At 35.5% G+C, this 19712-nt stretch overlaps 2 protein-coding genes across 3 annotated transcripts; both read left to right on the forward strand.

Moving 5' to 3' along the window:
* Positions 1-1075: 1075 nt before the first annotated feature.
* nos2b (nitric oxide synthase 2b, inducible) lies at positions 1076-11698 on the forward strand. The gene is made up of 29 exons (XM_016479490.1): positions 1076-1137; positions 1301-1377; positions 1457-1504; positions 1713-1760; positions 1973-2020; positions 2100-2201; positions 2476-2624; positions 2848-3010; positions 3096-3187; positions 3291-3432; positions 3695-3834; positions 4563-4737; positions 4822-4923; positions 5792-5986; positions 6120-6202; positions 6368-6512; positions 7132-7236; positions 7448-7497; positions 7583-7757; positions 7856-7976; positions 8324-8402; positions 8554-8741; positions 8823-8989; positions 10171-10381; positions 10498-10585; positions 10676-10797; positions 10900-11048; positions 11224-11418; positions 11583-11698. The coding sequence occupies exons 2-29, from the start codon at positions 1315-1317 to the stop codon at positions 11619-11621; spliced, it is 3384 nt and encodes a 1127-aa protein (XP_016334976.1). The 5' UTR covers positions 1076-1137; positions 1301-1314; the 3' UTR covers positions 11622-11698.
* Positions 11699-12733: 1035 nt separating this feature from the next.
* On the forward strand, positions 12734-14467 carry mrps23 (mitochondrial ribosomal protein S23). 2 transcript variants are annotated; one of them, XM_016479491.1, is made up of 4 exons: positions 12734-12885; positions 13560-13637; positions 13748-13871; positions 13950-14467. In XM_016479491.1, exons 1-4 carry the CDS (start codon positions 12842-12844, stop codon positions 14097-14099), a joined length of 396 nt encoding a protein of 131 aa, XP_016334977.1. In that variant the 5' UTR covers positions 12734-12841; the 3' UTR covers positions 14100-14467. The 2 variants fall into 2 exon arrangements, with proteins under 2 accessions (XP_016334977.1, XP_016334978.1); XM_016479492.1 differs by having other exon boundaries at positions 13953-14467.
* Positions 14468-19712: the final 5245 nt, after the last annotated feature.

The raw sequence follows: 19712 nt of genomic DNA on the forward strand, positions 1-19712 counted from the left end.
TGATGTCAATTTGGGTGAATAAAGCCCAAGTACAGTCCATTTTATGCAATATATAGGCCAATTGTTGCAAATAAATATAGTTTTGCAGAGGTGTGAATAATGAAAGTGATAATAGGATGAGGACTGACAATAGGAATCCACTATAATTGCTTTATGATTATAATATTTTTGCAGTTAACCTGTAAACTGACAGAAATGGCAGCTTTATCATTAAGAAGCAATCAAAATATCATACGATTTTCTCATGCACACAATGTCTAAAAGTATTATTCATTGTTCCTTGAAAATAATATACAGCTCTTCATCAATCTTCATCAGACTCAAATTCTGTGAGAAAGATTAATGTTTGACATACTTTAAAGAGCTTTCATAGTGAAAGAAGGAATAAGTTTTTATTCCACACGTGGATTTGAGAGCACTTCAGAGCAGTGTGGTAATAAAAGAGCTTACTGTTTTTCCCAATCGCTTAGACACATTTCTGCAAAAATAAACACTGCAAACCTCATACCTATTTATAACATGTATCTTAAACTGAGTTTACTACGAATTTATTGAACTACATTTTTACTGCATTTATTGGATAGCATTGCCTGTTCCTGTAACCCTGTTAATATAATCAAGTTTATATCAGATTATGAGATATATAATCAGAACAACCTTTATACATTGTGAATTTGTGATGTACAGTAAATACACGAATGGGTGCAATAAAAAATGGAAACTTTTTTTTTTAATAAAATCTGTCAAATTTGTATTTTGTTCATTCATTCATCCATCCATCCATTCAGTGATGACTAATAATAATCGTAATACTTGAAATACAGATGTGGTTTTCTCAGACATGTCCAGATACATTGTGAGGTGTGTTTATGGTTTCTCTTTCAATTCATCAAACTGTCAGAGTTTTACAGATGCTGGAGTATGAAGATTCCAGTGTGGGTGTAAGATTGTGACATTTGATAGGAACTGTGGTCAGACTGTAATTTGACAGCTGTCCCACCCTCCTTGAGTCACAATGCCACGACCAGCACAGCTCTTGACCTGCCCTCACCAACAGGCTGTCTGGGTAGATTATATAAGCATGTTAATGTGGGAAAGTTGCACTGCTGAAAACTGAGAAAAGGACCTGGCACAAAGGTAAGAAATTCATGTTGTTCATGAAATTCATAATTGCAAATGTGTATATATGTGCATATATATTTTAATATATAAAATATTATTTCTTTCTATTCTTTATTATGACTTAACAATTCAAAAACTGAAATACTGCAACATTTAATTAAAATGATTTTAAATTCAGTATATCAGGTAAATATGGGGAACCAAGCCACTAAATCCAACAAGAATGTAATTCTGCACCAGATTAAGCCGAATACGGTGAGCAAAACTTTAATTAATGTGAAATACAATGCCATAAATGAAATGCAGTATCCTTATGTTCTGTTGGTATGTCCAGCAATGGGAGAACAATAATGTAATACTGAAGCAGATTACGCCGAATACGGTGAGCAAAATTTGAATGAACATAAAAAGCAGTGTCATAAATGAAATGCATTATTCTTACATTCTGTTGGTATATGCCTAGCAATTGGAGAACAATAATGTAATACTGCAGCAGATTACACCGAATATGGTGAGCAAAACTTTAATGAACATAAAAAGCAGTGTCATAAATAAAATGTATTATTCTTACATTCTGTCTGTATGTCCAGCAATGGGAGAACAATAATGTAATACTGAAGCAGATTACGCCAAATACGGTGAGCAAAACTTTAATTAACATAAAAAGCAGTGTCATAAATGAAATGCATTATTCTTACATTTTGTTGGTATATGCCTAGCAATTGGAGAACAATAATGTAATACTGCAGCAGATTACACCGAATACGGTGAGCAAAACTTTAATTAACATAAAAAGCAGTGTCATAAATGAAATGCGTTAATCTTACATTCTGTTGGTTCATGCCTATAGCAATGGGAGAACAAGAAAGTAATACTGCAGCAGATTACGCCGAATACGGTGAGCAAAACTTTAATTAACATAAAATGCAGTGTCATAACTGAAATGCAATATCTTAACATTTTGATGGTATGCCTAGCAATGGGAGAACAAGGTGAATCAATGCCCATTTTCCAAGCAAGTGAAAAACTACCAGGATGGCTTGTGCCATCAGGACACATTACATCACAGAGCGGTTAAGGCGAGTTATTTCTACATTAAAGAGTTAATAATTTTTTTTTTCTTTTTTTAGTGAACAAATGTAAATGAGACAAATTTGAACAGACTTAGCTAACCCCATGGAGTTTAAATTAAAAACTTTATTTATATTTTCAGTTATATGTGTAAAGTTTCAGAATTAGTCTTAAGTTTTTATAGAGCTGATTGTGCCATTTTATATGAGGCTATATTGGCAGTTGCATAGAGTAATGAGTAATAAAGTAATGAGTTATATTGAACTTTCCCTTTTATTTCAGAGCCAGATTTGCATGTCTGAAGTCTGTGAAGGCTCTATTATGACTCCAAAGGCTATGACGCGCTGTCCCTCCTCCACCCTGCCAGGCTCCGATGACATCCTCATGCAAGCTATTGACTTCATCAATCAGTACTACAAGTCAATTAAAAAGTAGGAAGCACCTACTAGGCTCACCATAGACATTGAGAGGGACATGTTCAGATTATTGGTTGATCATTGTGGGTTTTCAGTGGTTGATTCTAAGAAAGTGCTTATATTCTTGTTCTTTACTTTTTAATGCGTTTTAATGCCATAATAAAGCAGACCATGAATTGGCTTAATTCCAAAGATTGTAAAAGGTAGGCTGTTTGACTGTGTTATGTCTGTTATCCAGCTCAAAAATCGAGGAGCACCTGTCTCGTCTGGAGGAAGTCGCAAAGGAAATAGAGGCTACTGGCTTATATCAACTCACCACAAAAGAACTGGAATTTGGGGCTAAGCAAGCATGGAGAAATGCACCTAGATGCATTGGCAGAGTTCAGTGGGCTAATTTGCAGGTAGTTTCTCTAGTTTGGACCTAAACATATATTAAGTGTGCCATCATATAGTTACATTCACATTACGTCTTGGTTTCCTGTTCAGCTGTTTGATGCACGTAAATGCAGAACTGCTGAGGATATGTTTCAGATGTTGTGCGATCATATTCAGTTCGCTACCAATGGAGGCAACCTGAGGTAAACCAGGAATGTGTTATTCACTCTTTTTAATAATCCATCCATCTTGATTATCTTGGCAAATGAAACAAGATGTCACAATAAAGTTTCTTTATTTTGACAGGTCTGCCATCACTGTGTTTCCTCAAAGAACTGATGGCCAACATGATTTCCGTGTATGGAATAGTCAGCTCATACGATACGCTGGCTATAAGATGACAGATGGTACAATAATAGGAGATTCTGCCAGTGTTGACTTCACAGAGGTAGATACCGGTCTCTGTTCATTATAATAGCTATTTTCTGCTTTTAAAAATATTTTCTAGTTGATATTTTCATAATAGATGTTATTTATGTAATTATTAATTACCGGTAGATACATTATTTATATAATTATTATAAATGTATTTTTAAATTTTTGCAATAACTTAAATAAAGATATAACTTACTCAATTTTAAATCACTCTTATGTCTTGTTTTAATTTGAAATGTTCATGCACTGTACAAAATCTTGTAACTTTCACACAGATTTGCATCCAGCTTGGGTGGACACCAAAGTATGGTCAATTTGATGTGCTTCCACTGGTGTTACAAGCTAACAGTGAGGACCCTCAGTTTTTTGAAATTCCCCAACATTTGATTTTGGAAGTTCCCATGGAGCACCCACAGTAAGTGTCAATAGTTTCGCACTCCAGCTGAATGGAAAAACATGCTTGTTGTAGATTAAAATCACTAGTTGATTGATAACGCTCTATTGCTTTACATCACTATGCATCGATGGTTCTAGTACAAAGACACAAAGTCAGACGTTCAGTAACGTGTGTTTCGAGTGCAATGTTGTTTACACAGACTACCAGAGCTCTTGTCTGAGGTGCTCAGATTTCTGAAATGACTTGCATTCCACTTGATTCTGCAGTAAATCTGTTTGCTTCTTGAAGAGAAAATTATTCAAGGCTTTTCTCTTTAAGAGCTTGCATTAAAAGGATCTATAAAATCAAACCCTCCTAGGCACTTAAAGATCAGGCTAGAGTGGCAAAGCCATTCAAACCTAAGACAGCCTGTCTCTATGCCACATTCTTTCATCCAGACCTAACAAATGAGTTTAACCAATGAGGCCCAAAGTCATGTTCTCAAACCAGTCTCATTCTAACACTTCACTTTAGAAAGCTACCTAAGTAAGTTTAGTTAAGTACTATGCGAATTTGACTGAAGTGCTGGTTGAATGAGCCATATATTTGTGCAACCATGCAGACCAAGAAATGTTATGGATTTGTATCAGCAAAATAGATTTACATCCGAAGTACTGCATTCAATTACATGATTAAGGGTCTGTTGGAACCATTGCAAAATATATGCCAATGCAAATAAAGTTGGATGGTTTCATGCACTTCCTCAGGTACAAGTGGTTTAAGGATTTGAACCTCCGATGGTATGCATTGCCTGCGGTGTCCAACATGTTGCTGGAGATTGGTGGTCTTGAATTCCCAGCGTGTCCTTTTAACGGTTGGTACATGGGCACTGAGATTGGAGTGAGGGACTTCTGTGATACCAAACGCTACAATGTTCTTGAGGTGCTACAACATTCTTAATGTTACGGTAGAGAAGAGAAAGTTTAGAGGTTTTTAGAAGTTTTCCTTTATTTTGTTGTCTCACAGCGGGTTGGCCGTCTAATGGGTTTGGAGACACAAAAACTGTCCTCGCTATGGAAGGATCAGGCTCTGGTGGCCATCAATGTCGCAGTGATGCATAGTTTTCAGGTAAAGTGGATTTACATAGCAAACAAGTGTAAAACACTTTGGTGAGAAAAAGAGTATTTTGTATTGGTATATTCAGTAAAAACCAGTTGAGATTCAGAAACATATGATTTTTAGAAAAATCATAAGCATGAAGGTCCACTCCGAAACCTAATAATCAGTGGGGCCTAAGCAGATCTTACAAAATAACATACAAATGAGATCATACGATTTCATACGAGTTAGCCACCAAATTACAAAAACCATGAGAGTTTTAAATTGGCTTTTAGATGCTGAACTTAAATATAGACAATACAAACAATTGCCTAACTTTTTAAATTTCATAGATTCGTTAATAGGGCAATATGTGCAAGGAACTAAATCTTAAACAATATAAATGTTTATATTCAGATTAAATTCATAGATTTATAAAAACAATTTAAAGCTTCATAACATTCTGAAACCTCAAAGCTAAAATGTATGATTTTTGTATTAAATTAATATTGTCTAAAAAAAAATGCGGTAACACTTTATTTTAAGGTGTCCTTGTTACACATGTTACATGTACTTACAATTATAATAACATTTAATTATGCATAATTACATGTAAGTAACCCTAAACCAAACCCTAATACTAACCCTAACCATATAGTAAGTACATGTGTTAATTAATATTACTCAGTACTTAAATGTATAATTACACTGTAACAAGGACACCTTAAAATAATGTGTAACCAAAAATACTTTTTGTTGCAAACTTGTTCAAAATGCAAAAATAAAATAAAAAGTGATTCTTTACTGGAAAGACAATATATGGGTAAAGATTAAATTGAACCTTTTGGTAAATGTTTATTCCCAGTTTTTATGACCTTTTTGACTTACTGACATACAGAAAAATAAGGTCACCATTACCGACCACCATTCTGCATCAGAGTCCTTCATGCAGCACATGGAGATGGAGGTACGTCTACGAGGAGGCTGTCCAGCTGACTGGGTCTGGCTGGTGCCACCGATGTCTGGATCTCTAACCCCTGTGTTTCACCAGGAAATGCTGAACTACATTCTGTCACCCTTTTTCTACTACCAGGTACAGTATCATCCTAAGTATCTAAGTATCATTGCCAGACTAGTGGTATATAGCTGTGTGAAATATGATGATGTCCAAACAAAACTTTTGGGATGTTCTTGGCGTAACATGTCTCTTCTGTTGCCATGTAAAGCCTGATCCGTGGTTGACACACAAGTGGAAGAACAAGAAGAGAAATGTGAGGAAGCATACAATCAGCTTCAAAGGACTGATCAGGTATAGCAATATCATGTTCACACTTTCACAGCCAGAACAACACAGTGTTGTTCTTTCAGAAGAAATCTGTCTGCAACAATGTAACGAATGCTTGAAAAGTTAGCTGTGAACATTTGGTGAGTAGCCAGTATAGCTAAAATTCTTTTTTTCTTTTCTCTCTTCTAGAGTAGTGCTCTTCTCTCAGATACTCATTAAATCTGCCCTGGCCAAGAGGGTGTGTTGCACTGTTCTGTACGCCACAGAAACAGGGAAATCACAGACTTTTGCTAAGAGACTAAACACCATGATGAACTGTGCCTTCAGCTCCCAGGTAAGAGGACCCTCACCCCTGATTCATATGTAATTTATCATTCTCCTGAGACTCAATTTGAGCATTATTACCACCACTTGGCAGAAAGTGGGCATATGTGACACATTCATAATATCACCCTCTATTAAAAGTAAAACTAGGAAATTGGCTCCTTGAGCTAAGTCAACCTGGTCTAAACCTAAACATACAGGTGCATCTCAATAAATTAGAATGTCATGGAAAAGTTCATTTATTTCAGTAATTCAACTCAAATTGTGAAACTCGTGTATTATCCACGACATTCTAATTTATTGAGATGCACCTGTACATTTGCATTTTAGTTAAGTTGATGAGAATTATTTATATGAAAAATGTGTCAATTTTATTATGATTTGAATATAATATATAAAAATAATATTTATATTTTGAAATTATATATATATATATATATATATATATATATATATACAGCGGGTACGGAAAGTATTCAGACCCCCTTAAATGAATACTTTCCGTACCCACTGTATATATATATATAACTAATAAATACACTGTGTATTTGGACATTGTCTTTTCAGCTAACACACATATTTGTGATACATAAATTATTTATCAATTTTACATTTATACATTTATACAGGTCGTTTGCATGGAGGACTACAACTTCAGTGAACTTGAGAAGGAAAGCCTGTTAATTGTTGTCACCAGCACCTTTGGCAATGGAGACTGTCCAGGAAATGGAGAGGTGTGGACATATTTATGCACAGTGGCCTTATAGTAATGCTAGTAATGAAAGACTATTATCGCCAAACATAATTAGTTCATATTCAGTTTGTCAAAATGAAAATGTCTTTAGGAAGAAATCATTTGCTTTTCAGTGATTATTTGTACAGGAACCACATAGAATGTGATTCTTATTTGCTGTTTGCTGACATGATTTTTCTTCTCCTCACAAGAGTTTCAAGAAGCAGCTTCTCAGCCTGAACAACCTCAGAAACAAAGTCAGGTCAGTATTTAAAACCCCTTAAATTTATTTTCTCCCCACTCCTGTTTAGAGTACATTGTTTGAATCACTTCTTTCCCCCATACAGCTACTGTGTGTTTGGTCTCGGCTCTCGAATGTACCCACACTTCTGTGCGTTTGCCCATGCAGTGGATGATAGGTTTGCAGCACTGGGAGCCATTCGTGTGTCTGCCACAGGAGAGGGAGATGAGCTGAACGGACAGGAGGAAGCTTTCTCAGCCTGGGCTTGCACTGCCTTTAAGGTCTCAGTAATAAAATAAACATTGAGCATCCATTGTTTTCAGTGCATTAAATTGGTGAACGATAAAATTAATTATGAAAGTGTTTTCTCTCTATATAGGATGCATGCAAGGAGTTTAATATTCAAGGTCAGCTTCCAGGAAAAGAAGGTCTGGCAGATTCCTGGGATCCACAGAGGCACAGAGTTCAGAATGACAGTTGTACAGTTGACCGAATCACAGGTACATTTAGACCCGCATCCTTATAAAAACACATAATTTAGGGAAAAATTATGGTCAAAACTTGATGAAACCTGTAGAAGTGGTCAAAAAGGGAAGCAAAAATGCTTTATTGATAATATTCTTGCTGTTTCTCATTTTAAAAACATTTTACTCAACAAAATATAATACAGTTCAATATTAATTACATAGGAATATGGAAATGCTTAATGACATTTTGAAATTTTAGAGTGAAATATGTAGTTGAGCAATCACTATAATAAGTATTTCACAATCAGAAATGAGAATTCAAGAATCATGTCATTAACAGATTTCTGTAGTGATTATTATTATCTGGCTTGACTTTACAGCTCTGTCAGCTCTCCATTCTAAAGTTGTGGTTCCCATGAAACTAAAGAGAAAGCAGAATCTACAGAGCCCAAAGTCAAGGTTCTCAAACCAACTCATATTCATGCATCTGTTTTTTATTGATAAAAATAGTAATAATAATTATTATTGTCAGAAACAGATGTCTTGTTATGTTGTGTTTTGCTTGTTTTCTCAGAATACAGTATTTATTGAATTTTTTATGTGTTCTCAGTCGTGCTACAATATTGGTGGAGTTAGAGATGGATGGGAACACAGAGCGCTTAAACTTTGTCCCTGGAGACCATGTAGGGATTTTCCCAGGAAACTCATCTGAATTAGTAGCTGACATCCTGAAGCATCTGGCCAATGCCCCTCCTATAAATCAGAGCCTAAGCTTGGAATTCCTTAGTGCCTACCCTGGTACTGAACCATCTTACCTAATTACATAATGGAAGTCTTACACATAATAACATAATGATACCTAATAATGCTGTCCTGCAGATGGTGAAAGGTGGCAGAGAGTTGAACGAATACCACCATGTCCTCTTGCCCAAGCTCTTACCTACTATCTGGATGTCACCACCCCACCCACACAAAGCCTCCTCCGCAAACTCTCAAAGATGGCAAAGCTTGAAGATCACAGACAGCGCCTGCTTGCATTAGCAACAGTAAGTCACTTTTTATAATCAAAAATGTTCCAGAACTATGGATGAGAATTGCAAAAAAGTTTGGTTCCTTAACGATTTTGTTAGGTAATTTTAATACTAAATACATTTTTTTAAAATTCTTGTAAAAGGTGTGTTTGCACAGGCTTTTTAATAACTTCTCACATTCACAGAACCAACTTATTAGAGTCATTCATTCAGGATTCTGACTACACTGGTCACTGTGTGTGTTTGATTCACTAAAAATCAGAAAGATTCTGATTCATTAAAAAGAACCAACTCAACTCAAATCATTATTTTGGAAACTGGACTAGACTGGCTGCGTTCACTAAAAAGAACTGCTTCATTAGATTCAATCATCTGGAAATCAGACTACACTGCTCGGTGTATGTGTTTGATTTATTTTAAAGACCCGGTTTATAAGGGTCTTTTTTTTTTTTAGGATTGGACTATACTGGTTGTGCTGTACGTTTTTGATTCACTAAAAAACGTTCCTAAGAATCAGTTGTTATAGTGCTAGACTACACTGGTCACACTTTGTGTTTTATTCACTAAAAAGTTTCGACTCATTTAAATCATAATTTCGGGAATAGGTCCACACTGATTGCTATGAGTGTTTTTGAGTCGCTTGAAAGAACAGACTGTCTGTTTCGTGCTGTAGATTCTGTAGAGGTGTTGTGGCACAGTTAATTAGTGCTGGAAACCCTGTCAGAGTTTTTAGCATCCCGAATGCACGTGTGAGAACCAGTAACAGAACCAAACGTCATTCGGTTCCAGTATTTGTTTTAAATGGAACCAATTTGATTTTGCAATTTTGTAAGGCAATACTATATAACTGTATTTGTGTAAATTAATAATTCATTTTAAAATCCAAAGCAGTGAGTGTGCTAAAAGTGCTATTGATAATAAAATGCTTTATATTCAGTACGTGTGTTAAGGGGTATTTAACTATGAATTTTATTGCATATATTAATGAAACAAGCCAAACACCTGTATAAGTCTTTCATAAGTCTATTCTTTCAGAAAATGTCCCATTATATTGAAAGTGGCAATTTACATAATGGTTTATGAACACTTCATTCTGCTTATTTTTCATGAAAAAAGGAACATTCTGTGGAATTATCATGGGTTGTTTTCACATTGTTTATTGGTTAAATACATACCAAGACATCCCTCTACAACAGGATTTCCAAGTCTACGCAACATGGAAGGAGTTCCACAAACCTACTTTCCTTGAGGTGCTAGATGAGTTTCCCTCTCTGGACATTTCTGCTGCCTTTCTCCTCAGCCAGCTGCCTCTAGTGAAGCCACGTCTCTACTCCATCAGCTCCTCCCCAGACCTCCACCCTGAGGAGCTCCACCTCACTGTGGCCGTGGTCAGCTATCACACACAGGGTACTGGAAACATATTCCCAGTGATCAATTAGTTGATACCTGAACAGATGAACTTTCTAGACGTAGAATCACTGAAGAGTTTAATCTGTTGTTATCATATGTTCTGCTCTCTTTAGAGGGAAAAGGTCCGCTGCATTTTGGTCTTTGTAGTACCTGGCTCAATACCATCAAAGAAGGAGACATGGTGCCATGTTTTGTCCATAGGTACCCTTCATTTCACATTCCCAAGATGTATAGGATCTTTTTTTTCTGATTATAACTCACTAACTTGTTCCATTTATGCAACAATTCCAGCTCTGATGGTTTCCACCTTCCATCCGACCCTAGTGCTCCCTGTATTCTTGTGGGAGTTGGGAGCGGCATTGCTCCATTCCGTAGCTTTTGGCAACAGCAATTCCATGACATGAAAAAAACAGGTATTGAATTTCATCCCTTATCACATTCAAGTGGTTTCAACAGTGCATCTGAAATCGGCTTGCCTCAAGTTGCTGAACCTCAAGTTGTGTTATTTCTTCAAGGTCTGAAAGGGAATCCAATGACACTCGTGTTCGGGTGTCGAGGTTCAGATACTGATCATCTTTACAAAGAAGAGACTCTGGACATGAGAGATAATGGTACCCTAAGCAGTATCACAACCGCTTACTCTAGGCAGACTGGACAACCCAAGGTAAACACACTTGATATCATACAGCTGCATCTATATCTAGAAATCTCTGTATATCTTTATATATCTAGTAATATTGATAGTGTATCTAAAAAATAATTCTAAACAGCTGTTAACACTGTTTTCACTATTCTTGCTCTCTCTCTCTCTTTTTTTTTTTTTTGCATTCTTGGTACAGGTTTATGTCCAAGATATCTTGCGAGAACAATTGAGTGACAAGGTCTTTGAGGTTCTGCACCTTAATCCAGGACATCTGTATATCTGTGGAGGCATGAACATGGCCCATGATGTGGCTGCCACTATCAAGGAAATCCTAGTCAGCCGGCAGGGCATCACTCTTACTCAGGCTGAGGAATATCTTTCAAGGCTCAAGGTGAACCTTCTAATTGTTAACACATTTTATAGCTGCTTCAGATAATAATGTCTTAAAGCATTTATGCTCCTGCGAGGGCTCGGTTGTCCTGAAATGGTGAATTGTTTACAGTCTGTAAGGATATATGGTCAATAATTTTACATGATTATGCTTTTTGTTCACAGAATGAAAAGCGGTACCATGAGGACATCTTTGGATCCTAGTGCTTGAGATCAGCTGGACCATCTCAGTCTTTTCAATATTCAAACACACCAAAAATGGGAGATTTTAATCTTTTAACATGTATTTCCACACATGCTAGCATAACCAAATTTACAGCATTTACTAGTTACTATATCAACATTATATAGAGAAAAAAAGTGCGCCAAAATTCAAGTCTTTTGAAGATATCGCTGGACGTTTATTTTACCATAGTAAAATTATATTTCTGGCTTAAGTCAGTTTTTATCTCAGTTTTTATTACTCATTTAAAATTAGACAAATCTGCTATTATTTTCATCTCCAATCTGTTATTTATCAGTTTAAATTATTTTTTAATGCTTCGCTAACTATCAGAAGACAGTAACCAGTTTTAAATTCCAGTTGCAGATGTTGTAACACTGCGTTACAATGTGCCCTGCCATGCTATTCTATGACATTAGTGATGTAATTTACACGATTTACTTTAATACATTTTAATGATAAACGACGAGAAACAGGTGAATAAATACTGACAGTCAATGTTTAATGTTAAGAAATTATTATTTCAAGACATGTAAAGCATTTTGACTCGTTTATGTGGGCCGTCCCAAGCATGGTTGCAATGTGTTCATTGTCAAACTCCAAAATCAGATTATTTTTAATTCTTAAAAAACGCCATTATTTTATTTGAAATAAATAATTATTTTATTCAAGGGATCACCTCTATCTGAGGGCTTCAAAAACCCGACTTTTTATACAAAGTTTACTTGTACACGTCACAAATATGCTTATTTAATTAGTGACCTACAAATTGTGCAACATACTGTTTTTTCTCAGCTTTAACAGTATTGTTAATGTCTATGCTTAATTTAGATTTGAATCCCACATTTTCAGTGTAGTCTCAGACAATGTGTTCATCATGCCGAGCAATGAGTATACGTTCAACTCTGTTTCTGTTGTTTAATACTTTCTTTTATAATTACATATCACAGTGTTACATATGAGTGTTGTATAAAACTGTAATGGGATATTTATGGTAAATATTGCATTTATAATAAACAGACTTTATGCTATCAAAAACACGTTTTTTTTCTTTCGCATTCTTGTAGTTTGTCTTTAATGGGTATCCGTAGTAACACCGGAAGTAGTGCATCCATGCTGCAGCAGAGAGCGTATAACTCACTGACTTTTCTGTGATATTTATTTTTAGCTACTTAAATTTGAATTATCATATAGACAGATTATGGCTGGAAGTCGACTTGAGAAATTCGGGACTGTGTTTACACGGTAAGCATTAGTGACAGCATCATGTGCTTCACAATAATGATCTTTAAAAAAGCATCATATGACCCCTTTAATACTTTTATTCTGCAAGGATATGCATTGAATTGATCAAAAGTGACCGTACAGACTTACAAAAAGAAATGCTGTTATTTCGAACTTTCGATTCATCAAAGAATCCTAAAAAAAAATGTGTCATGGTTTTCACAAAAAAATAAGCAGCAAAACTGTTTAAAAGTATTTATAAATAAATGTCTCTTGAGCATCAAATCAGCATGTTAGAATGATTTCTGAAGGATCATGTGAGGCTGAAGACGAGTAATGGCTGCTGAAAATTCAGCTTTACATCACAGGAATAAATTACATTTGAAAATCTATTAAAATAGTACATTTTGAAAAAAAAAATTGTATGAATATTTCACAGTATTACTATTTTTAGTGTATTTTGATCAAATAATGCAGCCTTGGTGAGCATAAAAGACTTCTGTAAAAAGCATAAAACAGTGTTACCGACCCCAAACCTTTGAATGATAGTCTATACGTGACTTAAAATTACATTAACTAGATTTTAGTGCTGTAAAAGCTCTGACCCATTTTTGGGTCACTGACCCTCCAGTTAAACTTGCATGCCCACTGGACCTTTGCAGTAAATCTACATGACTTTTTTTCTGTGGTTGTAGGAAGTTCTTTGAGGTGTATGGTAATGGACCCAGAGCTTTTGAGCTCCTCAAGTCCAACTTTGTATCACCATGTCAGAGGTAAGTTATGATGAAGAATTACACGTTTTTACAGTACTTTGCCAATTTTTTTTAAGATTGAATTTTCTATGTGGCTTTTGATTTAGTTATGTTACTGTATCTTTGTGCAGATTTGTTATGAAGTACAGTGAATTAGAAAGCAGAGGGGATGTCAAACCTGAGCTGCTGTTTGAAGAGACCGCAAAAGCGCTGCTTGCAGAGGGCATTTATTTAAGAAAAAGAGGAGTACCTGCAGTGAGTCTGAGAGCTAAATTATTATTTAGACTACATGATTTTATTTTGTATTTGTCCATAATGTTTCTTTATAACCAGCAGGTGGCACCAAAGTCTCGGGACCTTTTGTTGAACATGAAATTGACTGACATGTTGGAAGAGCAGCAAAGAGACACAGACATGGAGACAAATATTCCAGAGAAACAGCCAGAGGCAGAGATGGTGAACCCTGACAGACAGACGTCATAAATGTACCACTTCTCTTCAGTTAGGACAACGTAAACTGCACCTGCCTCTAGCACATCAGTGTGCCGGTCAATCATGCAATCAAACACTGAGACACAGATATAGTTTATACAGTTGTGGACACTATGTAAGCCCAGATGAGCAACATGTCTTTCCCCTTCTTGGTGTCAAATGAGTGATGGTGAAGACATGTTTGCACAGTCAAAATGGTTTTGGCTTGAGGTCTTTAAAGCCCAGCAGCTGTGGTTTAGTGAATGACTTTATAATACAGATCTAGCAAGTGTTTCATTTCTGTGAAAGTGTCTAATGTCTTGTGTAATAAAATATCTGGAGTGTCCATTAACAACAGGAGTGGAAAAGTATCTGCATTGTAAATACTCAATAAAATGTTATATTTCCAATTTTCTGAGTCACTCCATAAACTTATGATTCATATTGATATTAAACTGTTTTTTTTACACTGAATCCTTGTTACCTGTGCAGTCTTGCATTTAAATACGTCCTCAACAGGATCTTAAAGAAACTTACTTGTGGAAGTTTTTATGTATTTTCATTGTTTTTGTGATGTTAAAATGTATGATAGCTGATCTGCACAGACAACAATGAATTTCATTCAGAATTACCATTGTCCTTAACTTTTTTTTTCCACTCCTGCTGAGGTAACGTTAAAATAAAATACTTGGATATTTATATAATATTTGGATACTTCTGAATTATTGACAATTGCTCACCTTCTGTGTTTGGAGCATCTCACTAAATTAAGACACCCTGTGAGCTTTCATTGCTCACTAGTGATAGAATAATAATTAGATGATAGGACAATAGATAAATATCAAGACAAATATCACTTTGTGAAGTTTCAAAAAGATCGAATCAGTTCAGCTGCCATGACGACCAAAACTTGAACATAGAAATGTTATACAATTGCCCAAAAATGAAGAACTGATTTGACTAGGTTAGTATCCTGTAATTGCCTAGACATGAATAAAAAAAAAAACCTGTGGTATGAATTAAAGACATTCACCATCTAATCTGGCAGAACTTCTAAATGTCTCAAGCAGACATCATATCCAAGATGACTGACAGCTGTATTTTCTGCTGAAGTACTGAATAGTTACTTTTTTTGTAAATGGCAAGCACATGGCTTTGTAGGATAGTGAATGTCCTTGAACAGACACTGATTCATCACTGCAGAATTTTTTAACATAACCATTTCAGTGTAAATATTTAAATGTGTAAGCGTTCCAGGAATAATGCGAGGATTTAAGGATGTGAATCATTCCTGCAGTCACAGTAAAATTCAGATATGACACACCAAATGGACATGCACTGATTGATTGTTAGTGTTTGTTTTTGCCTGTAAAGACTTTTTTTCTAAAATTCCATTAGTGGGCAAACATGTTTGCTGCTGACAGAACATCAGATGCAAATACAATGAATGTTTTGTGTGCATGATGAATAAACAAAACTTTTCTGTTTCTTTATTTTGAATATTAATTTGTCACATTTTAAAGGACTTTATATTAACATTGTATTGTACTAAAATTCAAATTCCGATCTTTACATTTGAGATTATTTTATCCAGTATCTCTAGACATGATGAGGACGTGGAATAATGCCGTTATGGAACAGTTTTGTAATATCTTCAGGTTCTGGTTCTTCATTGCCGTCTAAGGGGCGTTATAATTACGACAGTAACAAATTTCGTATGTATATTATTTTGTGACGCTAGCTTGAAAGGAGTTTAACAGTCCTTTTCCGAAGACCGCTGGATGGCAGTAATGTGATGTCTATTGACTCAAGTGTGATATTTGTCGGCTGTTCTGTGCACATGCTTCCCGTCATGCATTTATAGGACCCGAAATGCTGAGAACATAGAGCTGTCAAAAATGTGCATAACGCAAACGACAACTTAGGATATCATTTTACCCACAAGTAATTTATTTTTTCGATGTTGCATTTCAATTCATGTCATTTTGTCAGCATTAATGGCTTTTATATGTGTGTTTTCGTGTGTGTTGTGAAGGACCCAGATGCAGCTGAAATTAGTGAAGGAGAGGCGTGTAAGTAGTAAAGGCAGAGGCGCGTGACGACTGTATGCACGCCGTCCTGCTCCTGAACACAACAACAACCCTTCAACAATTACCATGGTAACCACAGATCCTCCCTAAATACCATAGGTAATGTTACTGCCACAAAAACACTATAAATTAATACAGGATCTCAAACTGTTTAGAGTATTACTCTCTTGGGTATTAGTAAGTATGGCTGCACTAGCCATGTTAGAGAAGGCTAGTTGTCACAGTGGCTACATTTCAGGATCTGCAGGGGTTTTATAGTTTTAGTAGTGGTTTTATAAGTTTGTTTTGAAACAAACATAATTATAATAAATATAATTAAGGAGTGAAATTAATTTGCGAACACAATAAAACCACACTGACAAGAGTCAACCGTATAATCAAAGTATATTTGAACTGTTGTTGTTTTTTGTTGTCAGTTAGCAGCAAGTTGTCACGTTTTAAATGTTTTCAGTTTATTCATTACAATTCAATATTGCCAAGATGTAAGCTACTGGCACCCAATCTTTTGACTCTTATCAGATATTACGATCAAGATAAAATGCTACAAAGCTAGTGGTTGGGGAAAAACCTGTTACTAGAAAAACTATTATGAAGAGCGTAACTACTTTTATACTACTGAAAATGTAGTCTACTGTTGGTAGTTAGGTAGTCACTAATTTACACAGATGATAACCAAATATTTTAACCCTCTACCGCATGGTGTAGCCATATGGCAACATACTCTTTGTGTTAATTTTTTACTAGGCCTACTTACCATGAACTATTATAGAAAAAGGATTTCAAATAAGTTTTTAAGTTCCTCATTTCAAAAGAGATCTGGTTCATGTACACATTTTTTTTTAAATGTTAATGTCCTGAGAATACAACAGGCTTATTTGAAGCTCAGTGACCCTGGCTATGTCTTCTCCTTTGTTATGTGCTGATAATGAGACATGATCTGTACACACTAGATGTGCACTACTGCTTCTGTCTGGTGGCCAAACATCCCTTTGAGTGCTCCATCACCATAATCAATGGCAGGTTGAGCCGGCTGGGGTTTGAAGACCTTTACACAAACACTGTTTGTTTTACTTCTCCACGGCCATGGAGCTCAGAAGAAAGGCTGCCATCCAGTTGCCCTGGTCAAGGTATCGATTGAGACCCGCTTGTTTGTAGTTTTATTTATTTATTTGTTTATTCATCACTGAAACTCTGGGATCTTTCCCCCTGCATGTCAAGGGCATTTTTCCCCCCAGCAGAGCTTGATTTTTCTTGTCTCTGGCCTGCAAAAACTTCAATCTGCTGTGCAGTGCAGGCCTGCTCTGCTGTACTGATTAATTACATAAAGACGCCTGATGGTTTAAATTAGCCTGCTGTATTACTCGAGAGACCTGAATTACTGTACTTGGTATTCCTCTCTCTGCTGAGGTCTGCACAAATACAGGCAGCTCAAAGTTCACAATCAAAGAGATGGTTTATGGGAATCTGACCATTTTTAATATTTACACTCTAAAAAATAAATCAACTGAAAAGGGTTTTACAGCCTGATGCCTAAAGGTAAACATTAGAAAAACCTGGACCTTAGATATATAATAATTATTCATATGCAAATTATTTATATGCATAAATAAACATTATAATATTTTAATCCTTTATAATATTTACACCTTTATATATTAGACCTATAATGCATTATAATAAATTATGTTCTGTTCACATGCTATAATGCATTATTCTATTTAAAGTAGCAACCATGCATATAGTATATCATATTAATACATACATATAATACATATATGGCTGTTAGTCATATATGAGAACATAAAACTCTTTGTAATGTATTATGAAACACTTGAAATGCATTATAGAAACTTCCAGTAAAAGGCTCCCAAACTTCATATTTGGTGTTATTTTATATTACTCACACCTTTAAACGGTGGACCTGTAATGCATTATAACAATTAATTATTCATAATCCACACTGAAGTGCATTTTTGTCTTTTCATAAATAAAAGTAACAGCATTTATAATCCATTAATATACTATAATTATAATACTACATCAATTACAATACTACATTCTAAAATCTTGAAGCAGTAGACATTATGCATTATAACGAATTATGTTTTGCTCACATGCTTTAATGCATTATACAATTTAAAATATTTGCATAGATAACAATGCATTATAATACATTATGGTGGCTATTAGTTATAAATGAGAATGTAAAACTGTTTGCAGTGCATTTTATAAACTTCCAGTAAAATGCTCCTAAACTTCTTATTCTTTACAAAATCATCAATGCTTTGACACTTTAAAGAGTTCAAGAGCAAAACCAATCATGTTTTGTAATCTCAAATAAACCAATACTTTTGTATGCACCATTAAAGACTGGTTTATTTAGCCACTAATTCTTTGTAATAATAGGGAGCAAACTGATCTAAATTTGAAGTTAAATGTTGCTAGAAATGAAAGAATGAAACTGTTAATCAAGTGAAACACAAAAGAACTCCAGTGCTGCCATGTACACATTGCTGTTTATATCACTGTTTGGTTGTCAGGATATACAATAGCCTATCTAAAGTCATAAGGTAGACATGAAAAATACAGTATTTAGGCCAGTTTAGTTCTCCTAAAAGCCTCAGTTTAAACTGTCAGGCATCTCAGTTGACCAGGCACAGGGTTAAAGGCTCTCCCGTGGAGTTCTGCCTCTTCACCGTCAACACGCGTGATCCAGGTCAATGCAATTTGCTCTGCGGGTGAGTTCATTTTCACATGGCATTAAAATGCATGGCCACACGCGCCGTCTGCATTGCCTCAGGTCTGTTTCCTCTCTTCTGTCACCTAGAGCTAACCTTTCACATGATACAATTCTAAATAATTGGCCTTGATAATTAATCCTTGTGAAATGGTTTTCTAACAAGCCTAAATTGCATATTACAGTCTTTCACTTAAGCTGTGCTTTCTAAAATCAGAGCCGAAAGCTCACAATTAAAAGCCTGGGGGATAAAACGGAGCCCAAAGAGCAACTGCACCCATGTGGTGTGTTCATGTCATAACTTGCTCCATCCTTGCCATTTAGACCCTTATGTTGTTCAGTACTGCAATGTACTGACAATACACAATGTAAAAAATATTTTACAAAGCTGTAGCCTAAATGAAACTAAGATTGGTTTTTAGAAGGAAATACTATTTTAGTCTTCAAAATTTCATGTTTAAAGGAACACCCAAATATGAACTTTTTCTGACTATTCACTCACCCTCAGGCCATCCAACATGTTGACGAGTTTGTTTCTTCATTGGAACATTACAATGCTTGTACTTGCTCTGCTCACCAGTTGATCCTCTGCAGTGAATGGGTGCCATCAGAATGAAATCAAAACACCTTAATGATGGATTTGTTTCTAACAAACATTCAACTTTCCACTTCACAAAAAGTGAATTGATAAACTGGAGTCGTGTGAATTACTTACTGGATTATTGTGATGTTTTTATCAGCTGTTTGGACTTATTTTGACGGCACCCATTCACTGCAGAGGATCCACTGGTGAGCAAG

This window comes from Sinocyclocheilus anshuiensis, unplaced genomic scaffold (assembly GCF_001515605.1).
Source record: "Sinocyclocheilus anshuiensis isolate Anshui unplaced genomic scaffold, SAMN03320099.WGS_v1.1 scaffold1170, whole genome shotgun sequence".
Lineage (NCBI taxonomy): Eukaryota > Metazoa > Chordata > Actinopteri > Cypriniformes > Cyprinidae > Sinocyclocheilus > Sinocyclocheilus anshuiensis.